General features: G+C 49.1%; 2 protein-coding genes across 12 annotated transcripts in view; one reads left to right on the forward strand and one right to left on the reverse strand.

Moving 5' to 3' along the window:
* SYT2 (synaptotagmin 2) overlaps positions 1-5,256 on the forward strand; it is a 168,754-nt gene extending 163,498 nt beyond the window's left edge. For all 5 annotated transcript variants that reach the window (XM_038749200.1, XM_038749196.1, XM_038749198.1 and 2 more), the window contains one exon: positions 3,241-5,256. In XM_038749200.1, the coding sequence (XP_038605128.1) occupies positions 3,241-3,447 (207 nt within the window). In that variant the 3' untranslated portion in view covers positions 3,448-5,256. The remainder of the gene's footprint in view (positions 1-3,240) is intronic.
* A 17,475-nt stretch (positions 5,257-22,731) lies between these two features.
* The window catches only part of PPP1R12B (protein phosphatase 1 regulatory subunit 12B), a 282,648-nt gene continuing 279,512 nt past the window's right edge, over positions 22,732-25,867 (reverse strand). For 4 of the 7 annotated variants that reach the window (XM_038748883.1, XM_038748881.1, XM_038748879.1 and 1 more), the window contains one exon: positions 23,685-23,765. Coding sequence is in view for 3 of the 7 variants with exons in the window: in XM_038748884.1 (XP_038604812.1) it covers positions 23,679-23,765 (87 nt within the window). In the remaining 4 variants the exon portion in view is untranslated. Of the gene's footprint in view, positions 23,766-25,867 lie in introns of all 7 variants that reach the window. The other 3 variants (XM_038748884.1, XM_038748882.1, XM_038748888.1) reach the window with 1 other exon arrangement.

Consider the following 25,867-nt stretch of genomic DNA (forward strand, 5'->3'; position numbering starts at 1 on the left):
ACTTCTCTGTGCCTCAATTCCCTCATCTATAAAATGGGGATTAATAATAATAATAATAGCGTTTATTAAGCACTTACTACATGCAAAGCACTATTCTAAGTGCTAGGGAGGTTACAAGGTGATCAGGTTGTCCCACGGGGGGGCTCACAGTCTTCATCCCCATTTTACAGATGAGGTAACTGAGGCCCAGCCCTTCTAGACTGTGAGCCCACTGTTGGGTAGGGATTGTCTTTATATGTTGCCAACTTATACTTCCCAAGCACTTAGTACAGTGCTCTGCACACTGTAAGCACTCAATAAATACGATTGATTGATTGATTGAAGTGATTTGACAAAGTCATACAGCTGACAAGTGGTGGAGTGGGATTTGAACCCATGACCTCTGACTCCAAAGCCCGGGCTCTTTCCACTGAGCCACGCTGCTTCTCCGTGAGCCTCACGTGGGACAACCTGATAACCTTGTATCCCCCCCAGCGCTTAGAACAGTGCTTGGCACATAGTAAGCACTTAACAAATACCATCATCATCATTATCATTATTATTCACCTTCAGTTACCCCCGGCTACTGCCCACATCTTAAGCCAATCTGACTTTCCTGGGCAATCTTGGGGCATACTCAGGTGGCCCAAATGGAAGCTGGTGTGCAGCCTAGTGAATAGCCCAGGCTTGGAAATCAGAAGGATCTGGGTTCTAATTCCAGTTCCACCACTAGTTTGCTGTGTGACCTGGGGAAAGTCACTAAATTTCTCTGTGCGTCAGTTATCTCATCTGTAAAATGAGGATTAAGACTGGGAGACGCATGTGGGACAAGGGCTCTGCCCAACCTGATAACCTTGTACATACCCCAGCACTTAGTAAAGTGCCTGGCACAAAGTAAGTGCTTAACAAATACCATTTAAAAAATGGGTCAGGAGTCAGGATTGCTGGCTTTCTGGGTGACCAGGAATAAGCCTCTTTCCCTCTCTGGGCCTCATGATCTCCCTCTGTAAAATAGGGAGGGACAATTTCCTCTCTCTGGCCCACCCCATCCCTAACTCCTATGGGAAAAGATTAATGCAGGCAGAAGGCTGCAACCTTTTCAAACAGACAAGCCAAATAAAATGAAAGCTTTGAGCTGTTGGCGTGCAAACAGCCAATCATACAATTTGAATAGAAGATGGTGGGGGAAAGAGGAGGCGAGGCAAGAAAAAGACAGGGGGAGGAGATGGATAGAGAAAGTGAGAGGAAGGGAGAGAGAAAGAGGAAAGGAGAATGAGTGATAAAAAGAGATATCGAGAGTGTCAAAGAACAGTTCCAACTCACTGTAAGCTCTTCAAGAGCATCATATCTACTAATTCTACTGTGCTCTCCAAAGTGTTTAGTACAGTGTTCTGCACACAAGTACTCAAAAATACCATTGATTGATTGCTTGATTGAGGTGTATGCTGTTCCTCAGGCAGAGGCCAACTTTCCCTCAGTTACAGCTCAAAGGGGGGGATGAGCTAACTGCTTCCTGCCCAGAGAGCTGTGAAGGAGAAGATGAGGCCATTGTTCTCTGGGGGCTGTGTCCACCCAAGGAGTGAGTGCTTCTGCTCGAGAGTTACAACTGGAATTGTGAAGATCCAGACCTAAAGAGAGAGCCATGGGTTCTCTTCCAACCCCTGCACCAAAGGCATTGGAGTAAGCGCTTAACAAAATACCATCATTATTATTTAGCCAGGAGAAAGGGCTGAAGACAGATTCAGTAATGACTCTATGGTCAAAGGAGGGATATTATAAAGGCTATGGCCATTTCTTGGAGGTCAGAACAAAAGGAGAGCTCGTTGAGGGCAAGGAATGTGTCTGTTTATCAATCAATCAATCAATTGTATTTATTGAGCGCTTACTGTGTACAGAGCACTGTACTAAGCCCTTTGGAAGTACAAGTTGGCAACATATAGAGACAGTCCCTACCCAACAGTGGGCTCGCAGTCTAAAAGGGGGAGACAGAGAACAAAACCAAACATACTAATAAAATAAATAGAATAGATATGTACAAGCAAAATAAATGAATAAATAGAGTAATAAATATGTACAAACATATATACATATATACAGGTGCTGTGGGGAAGGGAAGGAGGTAAGATGCGGGGATGGAGAGGGGGATGAGGGGGAGAGGAAGGAAGGGGCTCAGTCTGGGAAGGCCTCCTGGAGGAGGTGAGCTCTCAGTAGGGCCTTGAAGGGAGGAAGAGAGCTAATGTTTAATGTGTCTTCCAAGCACTTAGTACAGTGCTCTGCACGCAGTAAGTACTTAATAAATATGATTGAATGAATAACTGAATGGAGTTACAGCAGAAGGATCCTAGTTTTAAACATAAGCCAAGACATCGGACTAAATTTTTTTTAACGGTACTTGTTAAACACTTATTTTGTGCCAAGCACTGTAATGAGCCCTGGGGAAGATACAAGGCAATCCAGTTGGACAGTCCCTACCCATCATGGGACTCAGTCTAAGAAAGAGGAAATAGGCTTTTATCCCCATTGCAGATAAGGTAACAGACACAGAGAAGTTATGTGACTTGCCTACCCCACATTTGGGGGTAAGAATAGTACTTCCTGGAAGGAAGGGGTGAATGAAATAAGCTCATTGTGGGCAGGGAATGTGTCTGTTTATTGTTATATTGCACTTTCCCTAGTGCTTAGTATAGTGCTTTGTACACAGTAAGTGCTTAATAAATATGAATGAATTTATTCGCTGCTTCAGAGAAGCAGTGTGGCTCAATGGAAAGAGCGTGGGCTTGAGAGTCAGAGGTCACAGATTCTAATTCCAGCTCCGCCACTTGTCTGCTGTGTGACTTTGGGCAAGTCACTTCACTTCTCTGGGCCTCAGTTACCTCATCTGTCAAATGGGAATTAAGACTGTGAGCCCCACAGGGGACAATCTGATTACCTTGTATCCCCCCCAGTGCTTAGAATTCAATTCAATTCAATTGTATTTATTGAGCGCTTACTGTGTACAGAGCACTGTACTAAGCGCTTGGGAAGTACAAATTAGCAACATATGGAGACGGTTCCTACCCAACAGTGGGCTCACAGTCTAGAAGACTGTGAACAGTGCTTGGCACGTAGTAAGCTCTTAACAAATATCATTATTATTATTATTATGAATGAATAAAATGACCCTCAGAGAACATGCCTAGCTCAGCATCTCTCCTGAGGAAGGGGAAATTTGTCCTGAGCCTCGTCAGACATTACAGATCTTCCTTTGGTCTCTTTCTGCAGAAAGTCCAGGTGGTGGTCACGGTCCTGGACTACGACAAGCTGGGCAAAAACGAGGCCATTGGTAAAATCTTCGTGGGCTGCAATGCCACGGGCACGGAGCTGAGGCACTGGTCTGACATGCTGGCCAATCCCCGGCGGCCCATTGCCCAGTGGCACTCCCTGAAGCCCGAGGAGGAGGTGGACGCCCTTTTGGGAAAGAACAAATAGAGGACACAGTGGGGCTCCCTGCAACCTTACAAACATCTAAGCGATCCAGAGCTATCAATACCTCAGTTATGCAACTTTAGAGGTTTTTTTTTTCCCTTTGGTCAGTGGTGTGTCATTTTCGTCTTTGGTTGTTTTTTTTTTTTAAGACAAACTAACCTTTGTTAGCTGTGCTAGGAGAGTCCCCAAAGAGGTGGAACTGAAGTCTGTCTTGTTTCATTCTCTCTGGAGCTGCCCTTTGCTGCATGACCCATCCATTCTCCACCGTTCATTCAAATCCTCGGTCAAATCTCTCTCTTGGGACCTTTTGAGGTAAATTGAGAAAATGGTGGCACTTCCTGTCATCGGAATGTTCTGGAGCTCAATGGTGAGCCAACAAAATGGCAGCACTTCCTTTTCTCTGAATGATTTTCAAGCCTTGTGGTGATGGACCACCAAATGTGAACATTCTGGAGCCCAACTGGTGGCAAACTGAGAAAAATGAGGCATTTCCTATTTCCTAGACTCTCTGAGAAACCAGCCCAACAGCCGCATTTCCCGTCCCCTGTCCTTGCTGCCGTTCATTTGGTGGTGAATCAGGAAGGTGACGGGAGTGATTCCTGAACTTTGCTGAGAGGACAACACCGAGCTGGACCACAAACCACGTACCTGCGGGTGCTTCTGCTTCTGAGCGTCAAGTGGGCCGCATGTGTCTGCCACTGAACAGCTTTGAGCCTCTCCGTTTGGTACTAGACGGGGCCGGAAGGGTAATGAGGGCACGTAGGGGCCCCTCTCTGGGATGGAGACTGTAGCACGTTCTTCTGGGAAACTGCTTCTGAAAACCCCTGGATAATAGCTGGATCTTGATGACCTCTTGAGGCGATCCAAGATCTCAGTTTTATCTGACTCCTTTGGGAATGTTTCCAGAAATCCGGTGACCCCACATCAATCGTCTCAGAAGACAGGGAGATCCGGAAATTGGACTGGCCAAACTTGAAAGGATGGTTGGCTACTCCGGGCTCCATCACCCCGGGGAAACCTTCACCGTTCTGTTTCCGTAAAGCAGCATTCCGGGCGATTGGTGCATAGTGCCCTTTTCAGATAAGGTCTGCCTGGCTTCTCCCGGGCCTGGCAGTCCCCAGAAACTCCTTGCTAGTCTGTCTGCAATATCAAACCCCAAGAGACTGAGATTCAGCTTCCCTGAAAGACCAGATTGAGGAAATCAACTCCTCAGACTCCACCCCGAGGGTGGACTCTAGACAATCTCTCCACACTGTTGATTTGCCTAGATTTCCCAACACGCTTTGCTCTTAAAAATGTCAACGGGATGACCCTCTCTGAAGACAAGTAACCTGCCCTCGGTAGAGACGGAGAATTTCATGGGAAGAATGTTTAAATATTTGTAAGGTCTCTGAGGTCCAGGTGAGAGTGAGTCAGAGGGGCAAAATTGATGGACATTTCACCAGTAGGAGATGAATGCCAGTTTATGGATTTCTTTCCCCACAACCAGGCCTCTTCTTGTCTGCCTGAGGACGTGATTCATCCCATTTGTGTGAGTGTGTGCTGCCGGAGGGGGCAGTGAGGGAGGGAGGAGTAAAGTTCCATGTGCTTTGTGCTTCTGAGAGTCGGGGGAATGTTCCTGGGGGGACTCCAGAAGAGACCTGCATGGAAGAGCGTTGGAAATTCCATTCCCGAGTGGCAGCTCCCTGAATTCCAAGAGGAAAGGAAAATCCATTCCAAGCCAGGTTCTGCCACAAGCCGTCAGCCACCCTGCTCCCTCCATGTCTCTTGCCCACCCCATTGATAAAAGCCATATATGTGTTGACCAAGGTTGCACTGAGTCCTCCTGAGTTCCCCCCAACTCCCCTCCCCCCACCCAGCCCCGCAGCACATCCCCATCATCCCCAGTTCCCCTCCATCCTGAGGAACACTGGGGTCCTTACGACAAAGTTAAGGGAATAGAACCACCCCCTTTCCACTTCCCACATTCTCTTCTGGGCAAGCCCATAATGGAATCACAAGGCCCTATCCTAGGGACGGAGATGGTAGGCCCTATTTGATCCACGGTTCTCTGGTCTGGGATGCAGGGGGAGGAAGAGTCGTCCTTCTCAACAGCACAAAATGGCAGTACTTCCTGTTCTCTGTCATCATGGCCCTACAGGGGAAGGGGAGGGAGCCAAACAAAGTGGTGCTGCAATTTAGTTACACTGATGAAAGGGGAAAAGTTATCTTCTTTCAATAAATGGTAAGGACTGGGAGACAGAGGCCTGGGGGCTGCGTCAGTCTCTCACAGCTTCTGAGTCTTTCCTGCCAATGTCCCCTGAGGGCTAGGAGGTTATTTTGATAATAAGGACCTTTTAATCTTGTTTTTTTTTTTTAAGGCAGAACTAAGTGTGACTTATGAAGAAAGTGGGTTTTGGCTCCCATCAAACAGCAAACTGCCAGAGCTAGGGACAAAGTGGGGAAAGAGACATTGGGGTTCCTGAGAACTGAGGTTCCCTAAGGCTAGGGCGTGGAGGTAGAGAGAAAGACCATTTTTCCTCCCCTAAGCTAGAGATCTGGTGCTTTGGAGCTTCCTCATGGCCTTCCTGCTCTCAGCTCTTATTCCAACCCTTAGATTTGCTCTTTCTCCTTCCTTCCCCCTGCACCTTCCCAACTTTCCCATTCTCCAGCCCCCAGCCAAGCTCCCTGCCCACCCTCTGCTGATGCTTCTCTGAGGCAGCCTTGCCCACTCTGTCCCTCAGCCTTGATGACCAGATGGACAGTTCCCAGGCCAGGGATCTGCTCAGACAGCAGATGGGACCCCAGTGGCAGCCTTGGACCCCTGGAGACTTGGGCAGGCCTAATGTTGCATTGGTGCCCCCAGACTTGCCTCTCTTTGAACCAAGGAGAAGGAGGACAGGGAGGAAATACTGCAGCTTCCTATCCTCGGAGACTTCCATTTTCCTCAACAGAGTGATCTCCACTGCCTCTCCTCCCAGGTGGCCCATCCATACATCTCCACACAGCTGAATTCTCTCTTACCCCCCTGTGGCCCCGCCCCACTCCCACCTGCTGCGGCCTGTTCTTCCAGAACCAGGCAGCAAGCAGAGAGGGCAACCAGAGATCCCGGCCATCCCCGGGGTGGGACCTGAGAGTGCTGCATCGGACCTGCTCAGGTGAGACTGAGCTGGGGAGAAGGGAAGTGAAAGGAGGTGGGGAAAAGAGAGGAGAGAGAATGAGGAAGAAAGTGAGGAGGAGTGAGAGGTGGGGAAAAGGTAAGGAAGGAGGGGAGGAGAAGAGGGGCAAGAGCAGGAATGGGAGATGAGGAATAATCTCTCCTTGGCCAATGAAAATCTAAAGGGACTGAGCAGAGACTTAGCCTTGGCCTTACCTTTCTCCTCCCATGCAAACAGTGGCTTTCCGACATCAAGGCCTGGGGGCCAGGGGGCCATTTCCAGCCAGGAAACCCCAGAGGCCTGGGGACAGAGAGCTGGATGTGCTGGCGATTAGGTTTCAGAACCTAATGGGAAGCCTGTGGAAGGCCAGAATCAGACTCTTAAAGGGGTGAGCACAAAATCAGCGCTCAGAACAGTGAGTAAGTGCTTAACAAATACCATCATTATTATTATTAAATCCTTTGTTCCAGGGATGGCTCCTGTGCCCACCTCCCAACCAACTCTGCCAAACCTCCTGCTGTTCCTCCCTTCTCTCTTCCCACATCTCTCTTCCCCACCCCAACTTATTGTCCATTGCTATTTGTGGCCGGGGCGAAGGAGTCTGGGAGTCAGTGGGGGAGTAAGAAAGGTGATCTCCTCAGACCGGCCCCACCTGGTAGGGTGGCTGGTGATAGGTTGGAGGTCAGCAACCTTCCTGTGCCCGCCCCCAGCTCCAGGCTCCTCCCACCCCCTAGTCCAGACAGGGAAATAAACTCTGAGGATGAAGCTGAGGTGGTGGTGGGGTCAGGGAAAGGGGAAGAATGAACACATTCCCAGCTGTGAGCTCTTGTTTCCAATGAGGCCAGAGTCCCTCCTTCCCTGCAGCCTTTAGAGTGGAGAAGACAGTCCAAGATGCCTTGCTTGGGGAAGGAGCCCTAACCTCACACAGGGGCATGATTGGGAAGACCTCTCCAGGGCCCTGGTGACACAAGGACATTGTCTAGCAGGGACTCCCAGCTCCTGAAAGAATTCATTTTCTTACTGGTTGACACCAAGGGGGAATAAGGTAGGTTTCGACACCCTGGCTCACCAGAGGTGGACCCTGCTAAAATGCTCAGCTAGTATCCGATCCCAAGATAGCTCCTGATTTTGTTAAAGACCCCAGCTCTTCACCTTCTTCTCCCTTCCTCCTTCCCAGGCTCTGTCTTGCAAAGAGCCACTAGCCCTCTTGCTCGAGGTGAGGGAGAACACGACCACAGGCTGGAACGCTATCTGCAGGGCTGCCTTCCTCCAAGCCATAGGCCGTGGAGGGGTCTCAGAGAATCTGGCTCCAGCTGGCAGCCGGGCTGGGGTGGCTAGTTGGGGATGGGAGTTTGGCCCTCTGTCTTCACCCTCTTCTCGGGGCCAGCTCCCCACTGGACACAAAGGATTTCACTTGATGTGTTTTCCACTGCAATATCGAGAAGGGGACACTGTGACTTGAAGACATATTAATATAATTCATTTTTTGTAAGAGGACAACAAAAAAATGAACCAACAGAAGCCATTTGAGTCTCATCCAATTTTCCTTTCACTTGTGTGTAGTTATATATAAAAGATTATATACATATATATAGAGAGAGATATACACTCCTATGGACAAATCCTTGTTAAAAATGCATGTGGATAAGCCTTCTGTAAATAGCGCATGGCAAAGCTGAGGTCTTTTCCCATCAACCTATGGATTTCATACTTCCCAGAGCTCAGCCAAGCTCCTGCTTTATTTTTTATGAGAAATGAATGATATTTCCCTTCTAATTCTATTCCACAAATAGAGAAATTCCTTCATGCTCATTACCTGACTGAATGGTCTCCAAGATGCAGGTTTATTTTCAATGCCGAATGCATGCCTCATGCATTCCAGGTGTCGGACTCAAAACCGACCTTCTCCCCCCACCGCCCCGTCACTCCCCGCCACTCCCTCCCAACAAATGGCACTAAACTACATGTCTGTTATGTGTCTAGATTTGCAAAACAAAATGTATGTTGTTGCACTGTGCCCTGGTCTGATGTTCGTGTCGGTGTGGCTTCTGTGTTCTATGTACGGTTATAAGGTTGTGTTTCTCCATTCCAGTGTGTCCAACAAATTTAGAAGCCATACAAGGTCTTGATCTGTCCGAGTCCTGCCTGTGGATGGAGGAGTTCCCAGGGGCTTGCAAGCATTCCCTCTGGAGTCTCTCCCCTCAGGGCGCCTCTGGCCCCTTCCACCCACTCTGGAGTCCCCTCAGACTTGGTCTTGGAGGTGGGGTCAAGGTGGGAATTCAATGTCTTCCTGTCTCACCTCAGGTTTGGCTGCGGCCTCCGCCACCTGGGACGGTTCTGGTTTTCAGGCCCCGGCCTGGCCGAGGGTCCTGGGGGTCTGTTTTTCAGCAGGCAGCTTAGGTGGGGGGTTTCCTCCCTTTTGGAGGGGGGAGAGGGAGGCCGAGCTTGCCAGCAGTTGGAGGGCAAGGGGATCAGGGATGGGGCACTGCAGGCCCCCTCTGAGGAGAAGCTGTGACCGCAGGGGACTTGCTCAAGTGGCCCCCACCCTGATGCTTTCAGGGACAAAGTCTGTGGGCTGAACTGGGATCAGGAAAAAGAGAAATGGCCATGGCCTGGAAAGTGTGGCTGGAGGAGGCAGGAGAGTCAGTGAGCTCTCTGACCTGGCTGCCTGGGATGGCGGATGGCTTGTTTTATTGGTGGGGATGGTTGCCTCGAATGAAGAGGAAAATTCAGTTGTTCCAGAGTCCCAGACCCCAGCCCAGCCTCGGAAAAGATGAGGAACTTTGACCCTTGGGGCTTCTGCAAAGGCCAGATATAGAGGATGGGAACCTCCCCTTTAAGAAATAATTACAAATGGCCCCAAAGAAGGTGAGCTGTCCCCATTGGGGTTTAAATCACCTCTCCTGGGGACTGGTTCTCCTTCCCGCAACTGTGTCTGGTTTTCCTGGGCAGTCCTAGGGTCGGGGGAGGCCCTGGGTTCTGGGGAGGCATTTTCTGGCTCGGGACAGAAACCCCTTCCCAGTGCTGTCCAGTTCAGAGAGGGGTTGGAGGGAGTTGAGAGTTGGGAGTTGTTGGGAGTGGGTGAAAGGGATGGTGTATTCAAGGAATTAAGTTCTCCCAGTTTGGCCTAAAAGACCAAACTCCAAACTGGCTGCTTTTGTGTCTCCCCACCTAAATACTAGTGACAGCCTCCTTTCTGAAAAAGAGAGAGCTTGCTCCTACTGGAAAACAGCTCCCCAAACTGCAAAGCCTGATCTTCCAGGAGGGGCCCCCTCTCCACCCACCCCCCACCTGGCCCCCGAAGCCCATTCCCTGGGGCCATCTTCCCTTCATTTCCTGTCTCCCACAAAGAATGTGTTCCGCTCCTCCCCCATCCCTGCTTGGGAATGCCCCTCTCCAGCCCCCGGCCCCTCGTGTGGACTCTGTCGTTAATGTCTGATCTCTTGTCAAATTGTTATTTTGTAACGAGCTGCGTCTCCTTATTAAAGAAACGAGCTGAAAGAAAGTGAGGGGGGCCTCTCTCTTCTTGCAGGGGGAGAAGGGCTGACTGGGGATGGGGGCCTGTGGAGAGGGAAGGGGTGGTGGGGGTGACATCCTCCCCTGCAGTGGGGTATTCTGCAGATCAGCCCAGCTGGGGGCTGCCCTTTGCAATCTTGATGATGGTAACATATTCAGCAGGAACAGCTCCTGCAGAATAGCGAGACAAGCACTGCAATGCCTCTTCTCTTTTTTCTGAAGGGTATTTAAGGGCTTTCTATGTGCCAGGCACTGTACTAAGCTAATCAGATTGGACGCAGTCCATATCCCGCAAGGGATTCACAGTCTTAATCCCCATTTTACAGATGAGGTAACCGAGGCACGGAGAAGTTAAATGACTTGCCCAAGGTCACACAGCAGGGAAGTAGAGGAGCCAGTGTTAGAAACCAGATCCTAGGACTCCCAGCCCCACGCTCTACCCGCTAGGCTATGCTGCTTCTCCTCTGGGTGAGCAGATCTGCTTGGGGCAGGGTATGGTGTGTCTGTGTTATGGAGGTGGGTGCTGAGGAGGAGTCTTGAACTGTCCTCGGGATTGGCTTAGTGGATAGAGTCTGGACATAGGTGTCAGAGGGACCTTGGTTCTAATCCCTGCTGTGTGACCTTGGGCAAGTTATTTAACTTCTCTGTGCCTCAAATGCCTCATCTGTAAAAAATGGGGATTAAGAGTGTGAGCCCACTATGGGACATGCAACCTGATTACCTTGTATCTATCCCAACGTTTAATCCAGCTGGATTTTCACCTTGTGCAGAACCATCTCCCTCGTGGAGCCCCTGTGACTCTCCCCCGGCTTTCCCAAGGGCTCGCTCTAGGGCTCCCCTGCCCAAACTGCTGGCCCAGGCTTGGGACCCAGTGGCCACTTATTAGAGAAAGAGCAGAAACTGCTGGTCCCAGATATTTGGGATCCAGGGCAAAGAGATGAAGAGAGCAGGACCTACCCCTAAAAAGGAGACCAGGGTCATCCCAGGCGAGGCCTCTGTTCTCCCTTCTGTCCTTCTGACTGCCTCAGCCCGCAAGACAGAAGGAGCAGGAAAGACTCCAGTCCCCTTGGCCCCTTTTTCAGCCCAGTCATGGCTACAGCTCTCAATAAGGCCCAGGGAGCAATTTAGCCGACTTCCTTCCCCTGGATCCTGGCGGTGACCCATTCCTTGCCTGCCTCCAGGCTTCTGACACTGACATCTTTTTTCCAGGGCCTTGCTTGCAGGGCCGGGGGACTCTGACAACACTGAGAGGCAACCTGGTCTAGTGGCAAGAGCACAGGCCTGGGAACCAAAATCCTAAATTCGAATCCCAGCTCCTCCCCTTTCTTGCTGTGTGACCTTAAGGGCGTCACTTCTCTGTGCATCAGTTTTCTCATCTGGAAAATGAAGACTCAATACCCATTTTCCCTCCCCATTAGACTGTGAACCCCATGCGAGACAGGGACTAGGTCTGACTTCATTCAATCATTTATTCATCATTCAATCGTATTTATTGAGCACTGTGTGCAGAGCACTGTGCTAAGCACTTGGGAAGTCCAAGTTGGCAACATATAGAGACGGTCCCTACCCAACAGCGGGCTCGCAGTCTAGAAGGGGGAGACAGACAACAAAACAAAACATGTGGACAGGTGTCAGGTCATCAAAATAAATAGAAATAAAGCTAGATTCATTCATTCAATCGTATTTATTGAGTGCTTACTGTGTGCAGAGCACTGTGCTAAGCACTTGGGAAGTCCAAGTTGGCAACATATAGAGACGGTCCCTACCCAACAGCAGGCTCGCAGTCTAGAAGGGGGAGACAGACAACAAAACAAAACATGTGGACAGGTATCAGGTCATCAAAATAAATAGAAATAAAGCTAGATTCATTCATTCAATTGTATTTATTGAGTGCTTACTGTGTGCAGAGCACTGTGCTAAGTGCTTGGGAAGTACAAGTTGGCAACATAGAGAGACGGTCCCTACCCAACAGCAGGCTCACATTCTAGAAGGGGGAGACAGACAACAAAACAAAGCATGTGGACAGGTGTCAGGTCATCAAAATAAATAGAAATAAAGCTAGATTCATTCAATCGTATTTATTGAGTGCTTACTGTGTGCAGAGCACTGTGTTAAGTGCTTGGGAAGTCCAAGTTGGCAACATATAGAGACGGTCCCTACCCAACAGTGGGCTCACAGTCTAGAAGGGGGAGACAGACAACAAATCATGTGGACAGGTGTCAGGTCATCAAAATAGAAATAAAGCTAGATTCATTCATTCAATCGTATTTATTGAGTGCTTACTGTGTGCAGAGCACTGTACTAAGCGCTTGGGAAGTACAAGTTGGCAACATATAAAGTCCCTACCCAACAGCAGGCTCACACAATAGGGAAGCAGTGTGGCTCAGTGGAAAGAGCACAGGTTTGGGAGTCAGAGGTCATGGGTTCTAATCCCAGCTTCACCGCTTGTCAGCTGCGTGACTTTGGGCAAGTCGCTTGACTTCTCTGTGCCTCGGTTACCTCATCTAGAAAAGGGGGGGTTTAATTGAGCGCTTAGTTTGTGCAGTGCACTGTACTAAGCGCTTATTATCTTGCATCTTACCCCGTGCTTAGCGCTGTGCTTGGCACATAGGAAGTGCTTAACAAACGCCATCATTATTTCTGGGAGGAGAACGTAGGAGTCTCTGAAGCAGTGAGGAGGTTGGGGGCAGGACTATTTCATCTCCCTTCCCACTCCTGATCCCCACTGCCTGCCCGCTCCCAACAGGGCCATGGAGATGTCTCGGTCAGCCACTCTCAATCCATCCATCAGTTGTATTTATCAATCAATCAATCAATCGTATTTATTGAGCGCTTACTGTGTGCAAAGCACTGTAGTAAGCGCTTGGGAAGTACAAGTTGGCAACATATAGAGACAGTCCCTACCCAACAGTGGGCTCACAGTCTAAAAGTGACTATCAAGTGACACAGAGCATTGTGTTAACCACTCGAGAGGGTACAATAGAGTTGTGCTATTACTAGGGCCGAGGAAATCAATCCATCAATTAATCAGTGGTATTTACTGAGCGCCCATTGTGTACAGAGCACTGTACTAAGCGCTTGAGTACAACAGAGATGGTTAGACACGTTCTCTGTACACAAGGAGCTTACCGTCTAGAGTAACCTAATCATCCCACTTAAAAGCCTTTGAGATATTCGGAGAAGGCAGGAGGAGAGGGCAATTGTCATCGTCAAGCTTATGCAAAGATGTCATTCTTTGGGGACAGAGGGCAGTTCCCTGGTTCCTCCAGAGGTCAGAGAGTAGTAAAAATAATAATAATGGCATTTATTAAGCACTTACCATATGCAAAGCACCGTTGTAAGCGCTGGGGAGATTACAAGGTGATTAGGTTGCCCCCCTGGGGGGCTCACAGTCTTAATCCCCATTTTACAGATAAAGTAACTGAGGCGCAAAGAAGTGAAGTGACTTGCCCAAAGTCACACAGCTGACAATTGGCAGAGTCAGGATTTGAACCCATGACCTCTGAGTCCAAAGCCCGTGCTCTTTCCACTGAGCCACGCTGCTTCTCTAGAGCGGCAGCACTAAAGACTCCAATGGACAATAGAAAGAACTTTCTTTCTGTAAAGGGTCATGGGGCATGGAACAAAGGATTTGGGGAAGAAGAGACAGTTATATCTGTCAGTCCTAGCTCAGATACTGTCTGGAGGTCAGGAGATAATAATAATAATAATGACAGCATTTGTTAAGTGCTTACTGTGTGCAAAGCACTTTTCTAAGCACTGGGGAGGAAACAAGGTAATCAGGTTGTCCCACCTGGGGCTCACAGTCTTAATACCCATTTTACAGATGAGGTAACTGAGGCCCAGAGAAGTTAAGTGACTTGTCCAAAGTCACACAGCTGACAATTGGCGGAGCCAGGATTTGAACACATGACCTCTGACTCCAAAGCCCGTGCTCTTTCCACTGAGCCATGCTGCTTCTCTAGACTGGCAGCACTAAAGACTCCAATAGACAATAGAAAGAACTTTCTTTCTGTAAAGGGTCATGGGGCATGGAACAAAGGATTTGGGGAAGAAGAGACAGTTATATCTGTCAGTCCTGGCTCAAATACTGTTTGGAGGTCAGGAGATAATAATAATGACAGCATTTGTTAAGCGCTTACTATGTGCAAAGCACTTTTCTAAGCACTGGGGAGGAAACAAGGTAATCAGATTGTCCCACTTGGGGCTCACAGTCTTAATCCCCATTTTACAGATGAGGTAACTGAGGCCCAGAGAAGTTAAGTGACTTGCCCAAAGTCACACAGCTGACAATTGGTGGAGCCAGGATTTGAACCCATGACCTCTGACTCCAAAGCCCGTGCTCTTTCCATTGAGCCGTGCTGCTTCTCTAGCGTGGCAGCACTAAAGACTCCAATAGACAATACAAAGAACTTTCTTTCTGTAAAGGGTCATGGGGCATGGAACAAAGGATTTGGGGAAGAAGAGACAAGTTATATCTGTCAGTCCTGGCTCAAATACTGTCTGGAGGTCAGGAGATGGAGTCCATGACTTCCTGAGGCTCTTCTCAAGTCTCTGAGCCCTTGCCTCATCTCTGGAAGGAGAAATGGCAAGCCCTCTCCCCCTCTCCTTTTGACTGGTGGGAAGAAAGTCCAGATTTGCCCCTCTTAAAGGGTCCAACTAAGATTAGAGTTCAGCTGAGCCCCTGAACTCTTCAACTGTGACATTTTGCATGTTTGTCCGACTTCTGATTAAAGCAGCAGGATGGCTTAATACAAAAGGAATTTTCTCTCCTCATGCCCATTTGATTTGCTTCCAGAGTGACCAAGGATTTCCCCTCTGAAAGAATAAGGGGGGAGCAAGCAAAATCAAAGAGATGGCAGAGGGCTGAATTCCGATCAATGAACTTTTAAACTTGCCCCCAAATGACCAATGTATGTGATGATGGTAAAACCAAGCCCAGAGCAGTTTGAAGTTCTAATTTTCTCCATTTCAGTGTTTTGCTTTTCTAAAGTTCTCTCACCCTAAAACACTCCCCTTCTCCTCCCACCACCTACCACTGATATTTGCAGTGCATAATGCTGCAGAGACAATTTGATTTTTTTCAAATAGCAATAAATGAAAGAGAAGCAGCATGGCAGAAAGAGAACAGGCCTCGGAGTCAGAAGCTCTCAGTCCTAATCCTGCCTTTGCCACTTACCTGCTCTGTGACCTTGGGCAAGTCACTTACTTTAGTCTCAGTTCTCTCATCTGCAAAATGAGGATTCAATGCCTGTTTTCCCTCCTCTTTAGGCTGGGAGCCCCATGGCTCCTGATTGTCTTGCATCTATCCCAGCGCTTGCTACAGTGCTTGGTATCTAGTAAGCGCTTAACAGATACCACAATTTTTACTAGCTGTTAACCAGTGGAGAAGGCTGAGCTCTGAGTTGGGAGATCTGTTTCTAGTCTGGCTGAGCGACCGTATCTTGGGCTTCGCTGGGCCTCTGTCTGGGAATTTTTCCTCCTAATTTATCTAAGACTGGTTCAGGAAATCTATCTGCCCCTCCTCTTGGCTTGGAAGCGATGACCTCATGCTTAGCCAGACAGAGGACTTGGGATCTGTGTCCCGTTTCCCAGTCTCCTCGCTGTCCCCGTGTGACCCCCCATCCCTCACAAAGAACTGCCTGCTCTGGCTTTCTGGCCTATTTAACCACCACCACCTTCCCAGGTCTCTGTCTACCTCTTGGCGTTGGGTAGATCCCCAGAATCCATCAATCAATGGTATTTATTGAGCACTTACTGTGTGCAAGAGCACTGTACTAAGCGCTTGGGAGAGTACAAGTGTTGTAGACATGTTTCCTGCTCCCAAGGAGCTTACCGTCTGGAGGAAGGTGGAAAGAGGAAGGCATTGGTATGGCCCTCCCTTGGATCTGTTTCTGAACTGGAAGACGGACGAGGTGATCTCTGGAGGGGCCACCCTAGGGCTGGATTCAGCACTTAGAACAGTGCTTAATAAAAATAATAATAATAATGGCATTTATTAAGTGCTTACTATGTGCAAAGCACTGTTCTAAGCGCTGGGGAGGTTACAAGGTGATCAGGTTGTCCCACGGTGGGCTCGCAGTCTTCATCCCCATTTTACAGATGAGGGAACTGAGGCACAGAGAAGTGAAGTGACTTGCCCTAAGTCACACAGCTGACAATTGGTAGAGCTGGAAATTGAACCCATGACCTTTGACTCCAAAGCCTGGGCTCTTTCCCTGGGCTATTTATTTTATTTTGTTAGTATGTTTGGTTTTGTTCTCTGCCTCCCCCTTTTAGACTGTGAGCCCACTGCTGGGTAGGGACTCTATATGTTGCCAACTTGTACTTCCCAAGCGCTTAGTACAGTGCTCTGCACACAGTAAGCGCTCAATAAATACGATTGGTTGATTGATTTCCACTGAGCCACGCTGCTTGGCACATAGTAGGCGCTTAACAAATACCATAAAAAAATTCCACTTCCCAAACACTGGAGAGAGACGGGCACCAAGTTAAAACACAGTTTTATTTGCTCATTTATAAATACTGTTGTGTTTACAGGCATCATATAGATGTGAATATTATTCCAAACTTTCAAACACGCAATACTTATAATACTATAGAATGACAACCAGTAAAACAAAATCATTCATCTTGAAAGGCCACTCAATTTGCATAAAAATACATTCGTGTCACAAGCTAGTCCACCCTCCCCTGCCCCCCACCTGCCCCAAGCGGTATATTTACAATCGGACTGAAGTTAATCCAGACAACTCGACTGAAAAATGGGAACGTCCAGTGCTTTACAGATGTGGGAGGAGTTGAGAGGGAGGGGAGGGAGAGTGAATAGGGAGGGAGGGTGAAAAAGAAGGGAGGGCACAGGTTTGGCTCTTCACAAGGAGGCCCACCGCAACCAGGCAGGTTCTCGGTGACTGTCCACAGTCTCTTCCGAAACAGGAAGGAAAGAAGATGGGGAAGAAGGCTGCCTTGCAGTTGTCATTCTGCCACTAGTGTGACTTTGCCTCAGAAACAGAGAAAGAAGGTCCAACCACGCAGCACTGCTCCCCATCCCAGGAAGCCAGGGAAAAATGTGTCTTCCCGGGACAGGATGTGGAGGGGCGGTGGAGGGAAAGGGAAGACGAGCGGGCTGGAGACTTGCCGTGGGATCCGGAGGCAGAGGGACAGGACCAAAAGGAGAGGCTACACCTAGGAGGCTATAGCGGCTCTGGCAAGGAAAAGAATTTGATGGCAACACTGAGAAATTGTGAAAACTTTCTTTTCCCACCAAGTTCTTCAGTGAAATCTGAGTCTCTCCTTGCCATCCTGCTCTGTTTCAGGGATGGCTCCCTTGGAGGTTAGAAGGGGAAGAAGGGATGAACCAAGAAGAGCAAGCGAAAGAAGTGAAAGCCCAGATAGAGCGTCCAGCCTGTGTCCCTAGGGAGAGAGAGGGGAGTGAGGAGGCCTCAGAATCCATCTGCCATCCGAACTGCCTGGCAGGGCCAGCCCTAAGACAGCCTGGCCCCCTGAGTCCTTTGTTCCCCATCCTATTTTAGCCATACCTGGGGACGATTCCACCTGAAGTGGTCCTCTTCGCCTCATGTCACCAGAAATCACGGCCTGGCCAGGTTTCCACTAGCAAAACAGTAGGCCGGGGCAGCTTTACAGATCAGACTGGACCAGGCCCGAACCAGAAATGATCTGGGGCCGAAGCAGGCTCAGAGGCATTGCATCAACTCCACCTCTTATTCTCCTGCCAAGACTTAGTCACCCAAAGTCCTTGTCACTAGATTGGGTAAGGGAAGAACAGAACCAAGCACACTCACTCTCACACACACACACACACACACACACACACACACACACACACACACACACACAAACACACTGAACCAATGCTGGAATATCGGGAAGAGACAGGAGGTCCACCTCCCTGTAGCCCAGGCAAATGGTTAGTATAAACTCTTAATTCTCTCCATGTCAGAGGACCCCAGGGCCCCAGCTCATTGATCACATCCTTGTTCGAACCCTCAGGAACCCTAAGGCTTCCTGCAAGCTACTGGGACTCTCCCAAGTGGTTGTGTCCGGGAAACCCTCTGGCTGGCAGTGGTCTCTGAGCCACAGAGTAGGTTCTGCCTCAGTGCAGGAGGAGAAGCAGATGCTTCCCATATGGGCCAGCTCCTAAAAAACTCACCCTCCTCCTTCTGAGCTGGAGCCACTTTAAGTTGCGGTGGTATGCCTGGCTGGGAAGGGAAGAGAAAGGGGGCAAGAATTGTGGCGGTAGGTGCCAGGAAGTGTCCACTCAAAGAATTACAACGCCAAAGTGCCAAGACTCTCAAGAGGCTGGGAGATGCTTTTATGAGCCTAATTCAAGGCTGTCTGGGTAGAAAGGTCCGGGGAGAGAAGCCAACCATCACCCTGAAAGTGGTCTGTTGCCTGCCGGTCTCACCCACTGTGGACAAAGGTGAGACCAGCCCTGGTAGGAGGATGAGAAAGGCTGGAACCATAGGATCCACAGGGATGGAAAAGGCCTTGGAAACTAGTTTTGTTGGCAGAGTGCCCCAGCGAAAGACCTCTGCAGGATATTGATGGGATCAGCCTAACATGTGTGGGCTTGTTTGTGTGTGCATGTGTGTGTACATGCGCACAAACGATCCCTCAACTATTTCTAAGAAAAGGCCAAGCCTACCAAAGTGCAGCAATATATAAACAGCTGCCCGCTGGTGGATTTGTCTGCAATTCTTTCTGAAGGGAGTAGGGGCAGGGGTGAGGGGGCAGTCAGGTACCATGGTGGAATCAGCTCTCAACCCTCTGTGAATTCCCAGAGTGGCTCTTTCGGGAGGCCCGAGGTGGAGCAAAGACACCACTACTATTCTCGACTGAGCACACCCCTGCTCATCATGCAGCCCTGGGGCGGCCAGCACCCTAAACTGGGAGACCCTACCAGTAGCGAGAAACCCCGTGCTGGCCAACATCCCCAGGCTGGGCAGAGTCAGAGTTCTAGTTGGCTGCTTACCAAATGAATCAGAACCTAGCAGATCAATAGCAGCCCTCTGGAGAGGCCGCTGCCACTGAGCACTGTCAATACCCATTAGAGAAACTGATTACAATCTCCAGTCATTTGGTGAGAGAGGAATAAATTCACAAACGAACAATGATCTTGTTCTCCAAGGCAGCTCAACCTTCCCCGAGGCCATCACAACCTTATTCCAACATGCCATTCCTCTGACCGCCTCTCTCCGGAGTGATACCGTCATCTCCACCCAACCCTCATCCCGCCCTCACTCCTCATCATTTGGTAGTACTGTTTGAGCAGGGGCCTGTGCCACTAGGGCCCCAGAGACTTGTGATCCATTTCCCTGAGCTCCTCCTCTGCCCCATTTCAGCTTCCATGATCACCTCTCACTAAAATTCCTCAGCTAAAGTTGTGGGCATTGGCGTGGGAGGAGAAGCCCAGCTGAGAAGTCCTGGTGCTGTGCCTCTTGCACCTTAGCCCTCCCTTGACTCTATGGAAACACTGGCAACCTAGAACCAGGAGCCAAGGGGCCCCTCAGGATGGCAAAGTTCTCATCCATATTCTAAACCTCCAGCCAAGGTCCCCGCATTATCTACCCAGAGAAAGCACCAGGCTCCTATCTGCTTATGTTTCTCTCTAACCACCCACAGTGTCAGCCAACTTCAAAAGCAGGGAGACTTATTTTTCATGTGCTTTAAAAATTCTGAGATATTAAAGAGACTGTTTCCACCCAAAGCAGAATCGCCGATTTCTTGAACTTGGGGAAAAAAACAAACAAACAACTTCCGACACAAAGTGAATGTCTTTTACTCTGGTTCCAAACTGTTCAACCCCAGCAGGTCAGGATTGGCTTTTTAACCTCATTGGAGAGTGAATTTTCTAGCCTGGGAAATTGGATGGTGTTGGAATGGCTTTCCTTCAGAATATCTCAGCAAGAATATTAAAACTTGCCAAGGTGGAAATTGGAACTCGTGGAGAAATGGCCTAAAAGCAATTTGCTGTGGGCAGCTGGAGGATAAATTGCTCTAATAGGGCATCAAGTCTCCTGTCGCACATGACTGCAAAACTGCTACTCCCCAAAACAGTGTTACTCATAACCTTGAGCCCCCGCTCCCCATTCCCCTCTCCATCGACTCCCTTCACCTCACACACTTTCTGCATCATGCCTCTCTGGAGCAGCCAGTCGAGGCTCATGGCTAAAAGGCCAAGGAAAACCTTCCCCCTTCATCCCCACAAGGTTTCTGTTCCAAAGCACTGCTGCTGTGGACCACGCTGGCTGGCTTGTAGTTCACTAGATGGGAACATAATTGTGAACTAAGTTGTTTCCATCCACATTTTGTTGGCTTCTTATAAAAGAAAACAGGGCTCTTTTTAAAAAATATCCCCATGCCCTTTGCCACCTCAAGACAGTGACTACTGTTTCCCCTCCAAGAAGGTGATTTTTAAAATTCCACGTGCAGGACGTAATTTTCCCACCAGCTTATCATTCCAGGCTCCTTTGTCCCAGGCATTAGTAGCATTTCCTCCTTCGGCCCAACATACGGCTCCTGACCCCGGAAGAGAAAGATATCCTTCTCCCACCTTCCAAGATTGCCCCAGATTACAACCTCCCCTCCCTCACAAGATGCTGAACTTACACTTAATCATTTTCTCAGGGGACTGGAAAATGCACTTTCCCCCAAGAGTAATATCGCAAGTTCACTTGGCAAAGGTTGTCCGTTTCTAACCTGCATTTTAACCTGAAATGGTTGCAGTTTTGGCCAAATATTTGCTTTCCTCCCCGCCAGTACTTTATTGTCTCAATCACTCTACAAAGACACGTCCCTAGTTCAAGCTGGTTTCAGAGAAAGTCAAAGATGACAGTCAAGGGAGGTGGCCAGGTATGGTTCAGGGGACAAGTTTACTTAACGAATCAGTTTAACGTGAACAAGGCCTAAAGTCGCCAGCCTGCCAGGCGGGCAGGGGTGGGGAAACGTCACCAGGAAGCGAACGGGATTGTTAGCATTCCTGAGCTGTGCACTTGGGGAAGAGATAGAGAGTACGGAGAAGTTAAAGACAGCTCTAACGTCCTTTAGTCAGACCAGCACAAGAGTTTGCCAATTGTCTGTTTTCAGGATTCACCAATATTCCTTTCTGACTCACATTTCCCTTTTCTTGGCTCCATCCCCCATCCAACTGGGTTTCCTCTCCTCCAGACACCATCTCCAAATCCCCTTCCTGACCCACATACCAGAAGCCCAGAAATGAAATTCCATCCTCTTTAGTGAGCCCAGGGCTCCTCCATGATCTGAGACAGGCCAGGAGGAATGGACGGTCTGGTCAAGGGGTGGGATTTGTAAGCACAGAATTGGGAGGCCCTTACTAGAACCACCATTTCCCTGGGTCCCACTTGCTGACTCGTCTAAGGAGATTGTGACTGGAAAAAGCCTCCCGCCCAGCCAGTGCTTAGAAATAGCTCAGAACCTGACACCCTCCTGGACAAACCTGAGCTGAAATCAAAGGAGAAGTCACTTCAGACTCAAAAACGCCAGGCCTCAGGCCAGAGGTGAGTTCAAAAGTGAGGCAAGAACAAATAGTCAAGAATCAGGAGATCATATCACTTACCAACCTGACATTTGAAGCTTGTGGTTTCAAGGGGGGAAGCGGTGCTGAGTAGATGGGTTGGGGATCTGCTTTTCGGGAGACCCAGATTCCACTGACAATCTTGGTCTCTTCCCTTCCACTGTGAGAGTGCAGCACGGGTATGGGAGAGAAAAAAGTTAATTCAACGGGAGACCCAGAAGACCAACTTGTCCTGCAGATGGGCCAGAGGACCCGTCACTCACACACATACACAATCACCGCAGGTAAGGAGGAGCCAGGAGGGGAGCAGAGGTGGGAGAACACACCTTTAGCAGTGACTTTGGGTAACATCACCCAGGAGGGAACCCCAAAGGGCCAGATCAAAGAAGAAAGGGTGACCATCTATGCCTGGACTCATCTTAGTGACGAGGTACACAGACCTTACCTCTCAAGGTGACAGTCCAGCCTCAGCCTTTAGGAAGGGCTGCTGGGCACTGAATCCTCAAGATCCCCTGTGACTTTGGGAAAGGATGCAAGTTTAGGAGGAAAGCAGATGCACAGATGGATAGCAGTCTTTCTAGGCCAGTGTATCCAATCCTTCATGAGATCCAAAAAGCCATGCTGAAATAGGACTCAGGGTGCTTTCAGCTAGGTGAAGTGACTTCAATGACTCGGACAGTTGTCAACAGGGGAGGACAGCAGTGTGACCAGTGGGGAGATGCTGCAAAGCAGCCTGAGAGAGCAATGTAGGGGAGAAGGCAAACGTTCAAGGTTGGCTTTCCCTAAGTGCTGGCTTTCTAGAATGATCTGGACATTAATCCCCAACATGCTGGCCCAGTGGCTTCTGTTTCTAGCCCCTCTGCGGAACAGGTGGCGGGGCTGGGGATTCTTCTCCACCACAGCTGTGTGTTAACCTATCTCCTTCTGTCACTGTCAATAACCCCACTCCCATTCCAATTCCTCTCTTTTGTCTTCATCTCACTGGTAGACACTGGGGAATCTTCTTTCCTGGGGGGGCTCTGGGAGCCTGGAGGACTTGCAAGATGAAATGTTGGCGGGGCCTGCTGCCCCAACTTCCAACCGGTGCCAGTGGGCTGGCGAGTGGGCGAACAAATGGGTTCTGTCCAATTTACAATGCTTCACAAGGGAGAAGAGCAGGGATTTTGGCTGACGTGACATTTCTTATTTATCGGAGGACTTGCTCAGGGCCACAATGTTCGAACAACAAAGGCCTCCTGAACTTGAGGACTCTTCTCCCCTCTCCTTGGCTAAAAGGAGGATAGGCTGGGGGGAGGAGAGGAGAAGGACGGGAGAGAGAGTGTCAGGGAAAGGAAAGAGAATACTAAAGGCAGCCCAGAGATGGGAGTTATTCAACGATGTTTTTCCACAGACATTTTAAAAAGAATAGCAACCAATACAAGTCAGCTCCTCGGCAATGGGCAAAGACTGCAGAGCAACATGGGAAGCAGCAGGTGTGGCCTCTCTTGCAGAAACTGGCCCTCCAGGGCTGCCTTGTGGTTCAGTAACAGTGCAGCAGTCTTTGCTGCTGGGTAGGGCCCAGGCCAGACAGCTTCTGGGCCTGGCTCCAACACCTCCCTGGGCAAATTGGGAAGGATGGGGACATTTAGATCCATTCAATACATGGCTGCGCAGTGATGGCTGACTACTGCGAAGTACCAGCTGGGCTGAATTGGAGCTGGTTCAAAGAGGACTGATGGGGAGAAGGGCTGGAAGTCTTGAGGTTCAAGGCCGGTCCTCACCCCTTTCCCCCATCTCCAGAGAAAGCATCCTTGGTTACATCATGCTTAAATTAGAAATGAATTAAAACAGACTTGGGCACTGAGATCTGGGAAAGGCGAATGTACAAGGGGCAGGAAGGGGAAAGGGGGGAGAAGGGAGGTAAGTTGATCCCAAGGCCAAAAAGCTGATATTCCCATTGGCTTTCTCGGCTGGAAGGTGAAGGGGAGGGGGGAAAAGCAGAGCCGCTTGAGCAAGAGGACAGTCTTCCCATCTGGCCTCCTGAGAGTCTACTTGGAGAGTTTGCTGATGACTCGGATGAGGGCACCGTTTTCATCTTTCAGTCGCTGGTTGTCAGACTTCAGCTCGGTCAAAACCTGCAGGGATGACAGAAGTGACAAGGTGGGCAGGTCAGCTCCCAGGCTCTCTGCATTAACTGCCCCCTCCCTGAGCCCTGAGCAGAGCCTAGCAAACAGACAGGTCTCATTTTCTACTGTGGCATCTTCAAAGATAAAGCCTCAAAGAGTTCTAAAATGTTCCCGATGCCAAAAGTTAGGGCAGTATCACCGGTAATCAGGCCCCAAGTTACCTTTCAGGATGTTTAACCTCCGTACATTTTAAGGGCTCTGTATATTGGATATGTGTGATAAGTGTGTCACGGATATGCATTTATCGATAACCCCATAGCAATTCCGCCTGTTCTCCTTATGAATTGGTCTTTTAGAAGTAACATGTACAATGACTCTGGGCTTTGGCTTGCCCACTGAGTTAAGGAATGATGCATGCATCTTCTTTTTCTGACAGCTTTAATTCAGAGTAAGAGAAAACAGAATCCCCATCAGGGGAAAATAAGAAAGGTGATAAAGAGCAAGGGCAGAGGTAGGTGGGGGAAAATGGTATAGGAGAAGATGGTTTGGGAAAGAATATGGAAAAAAAAGGGACCAGCTAATGCCTCAAGGTGGGCAAGAAAGGAGAGATAAGAGGCTAAAAGCCTATTCCTAGCATTCCCAAATGGCCCTTTCTGGAATTCACTGACTCAGGGCTTCTGCCCCAAGGTCAGAGGCCTTTCCTTTTATGCCACAGTCTTTGTTTTCAAGCCCCTGGTACAGTGGTCTGCTCATAGCAGGAGTTCCAGAACTGTAGTTGAGGACGATGACAAGACAAATGAAAACGACTGGCAATCTCCCAGCACCTATGCATCTTCAACAACTGAAATCCATAGAATTTCCCATCTCGAATTGCAGCATATAATCATCTAGGTGGCAAGACACTCTACACCAACAATGAAAGGAACAAGTGCTTCTAGTTCAAGCTTCAATTCAGGCAAGCCCATTCACAGAAAATGGAAGATTCCAAAAGAAACCTTTGCTACAGGAGATCATAAGACCACTGGGATTTTCAATGAAGAAAAAAGGGTTTTACATGTCCTTCGCAGGGGAAAATGGGTGGCCATGGATTAAGGGAAGAGGAAAAGTAATAGACGGCCATTAATCTCTCAGTCTATCTACTACCTCATAGCCACTACTGCTTCTAGACTCTGTGGCCAGCAAGTTACTGCAAGACTTGCTCACCTGATGGGCTAACGGGCTAGCAAATGGCCTCTATTACATTTTTATACATAAAGGCTGTCCTTCAGAGATACTCATACACATGGATGAGGTCCTATCGTGAACAATGCAGCCTTCGACTAGGAAGGATGGCTATATATCTAAACACACACCTCTTATGCTCTACCCTCCTTTATGCTACTGGGTTTACGATCAAGTTAGGCAAGGCACATCTCCCGATAGAGATCTTGAAGGCCAGGGGAATCCTGCACCCATCTATTGCCATCTGTGATGAAGCTTGAGACATTGCGGGTCTGGAGCTAAGAAGAACAAAATAATTTCCTACTCGAGTCAATGCAGCCAGTGTTTGTTTGGACACAAAGGGGAACTTCTGTCTGGGTGATTAAAACATTGGGGAAGCTGTAAAATCACCATTTCAGTAGCTCTTTTTCTTTTTTTTTTTTTAAAGAATACCCATTTGTACTGGTGGGGCAGGGGCTTGGACCAAATGACCTCTCAAGGGCTCACCCAGCTCATGGGTTCTGTGACTAAGCAAGAGGAAATTTCTGCTGCTATGGAGACAAATTAGTCAGCGCTCTAGATCAAGAGAATCTGGCAGGCCGATCCGTCCACCTGCTACCTCCAGTTAAAACGGGATCTCGTCAAAGTGAAGAGCTGTGCACTTGTGTGGGTTGTCCTTCCCTTCCCTTTGGATGGAGACAGACAGCTCCATCCCAGGAGTCTCCAAAGATTCCTGGAGAGGATCTCCTCTCCAGTGATGTGGAAGGTCCCGACTGTTATCCCACCCTACCTCTCCTTCTTCTGAATCCCACCGCGGGCAGATCTAGCTGGCCTTCCCTGGCCCTGGTCACTCTGGCTCTGATGGACGGAGAGGTCTGCCAGGATTGAGCTCTACTTCAGCTGTCAGACAT

Source organism: Tachyglossus aculeatus, chromosome 7 (genome assembly GCF_015852505.1).
Source record: "Tachyglossus aculeatus isolate mTacAcu1 chromosome 7, mTacAcu1.pri, whole genome shotgun sequence".
Lineage (NCBI taxonomy): Eukaryota > Metazoa > Chordata > Mammalia > Monotremata > Tachyglossidae > Tachyglossus > Tachyglossus aculeatus.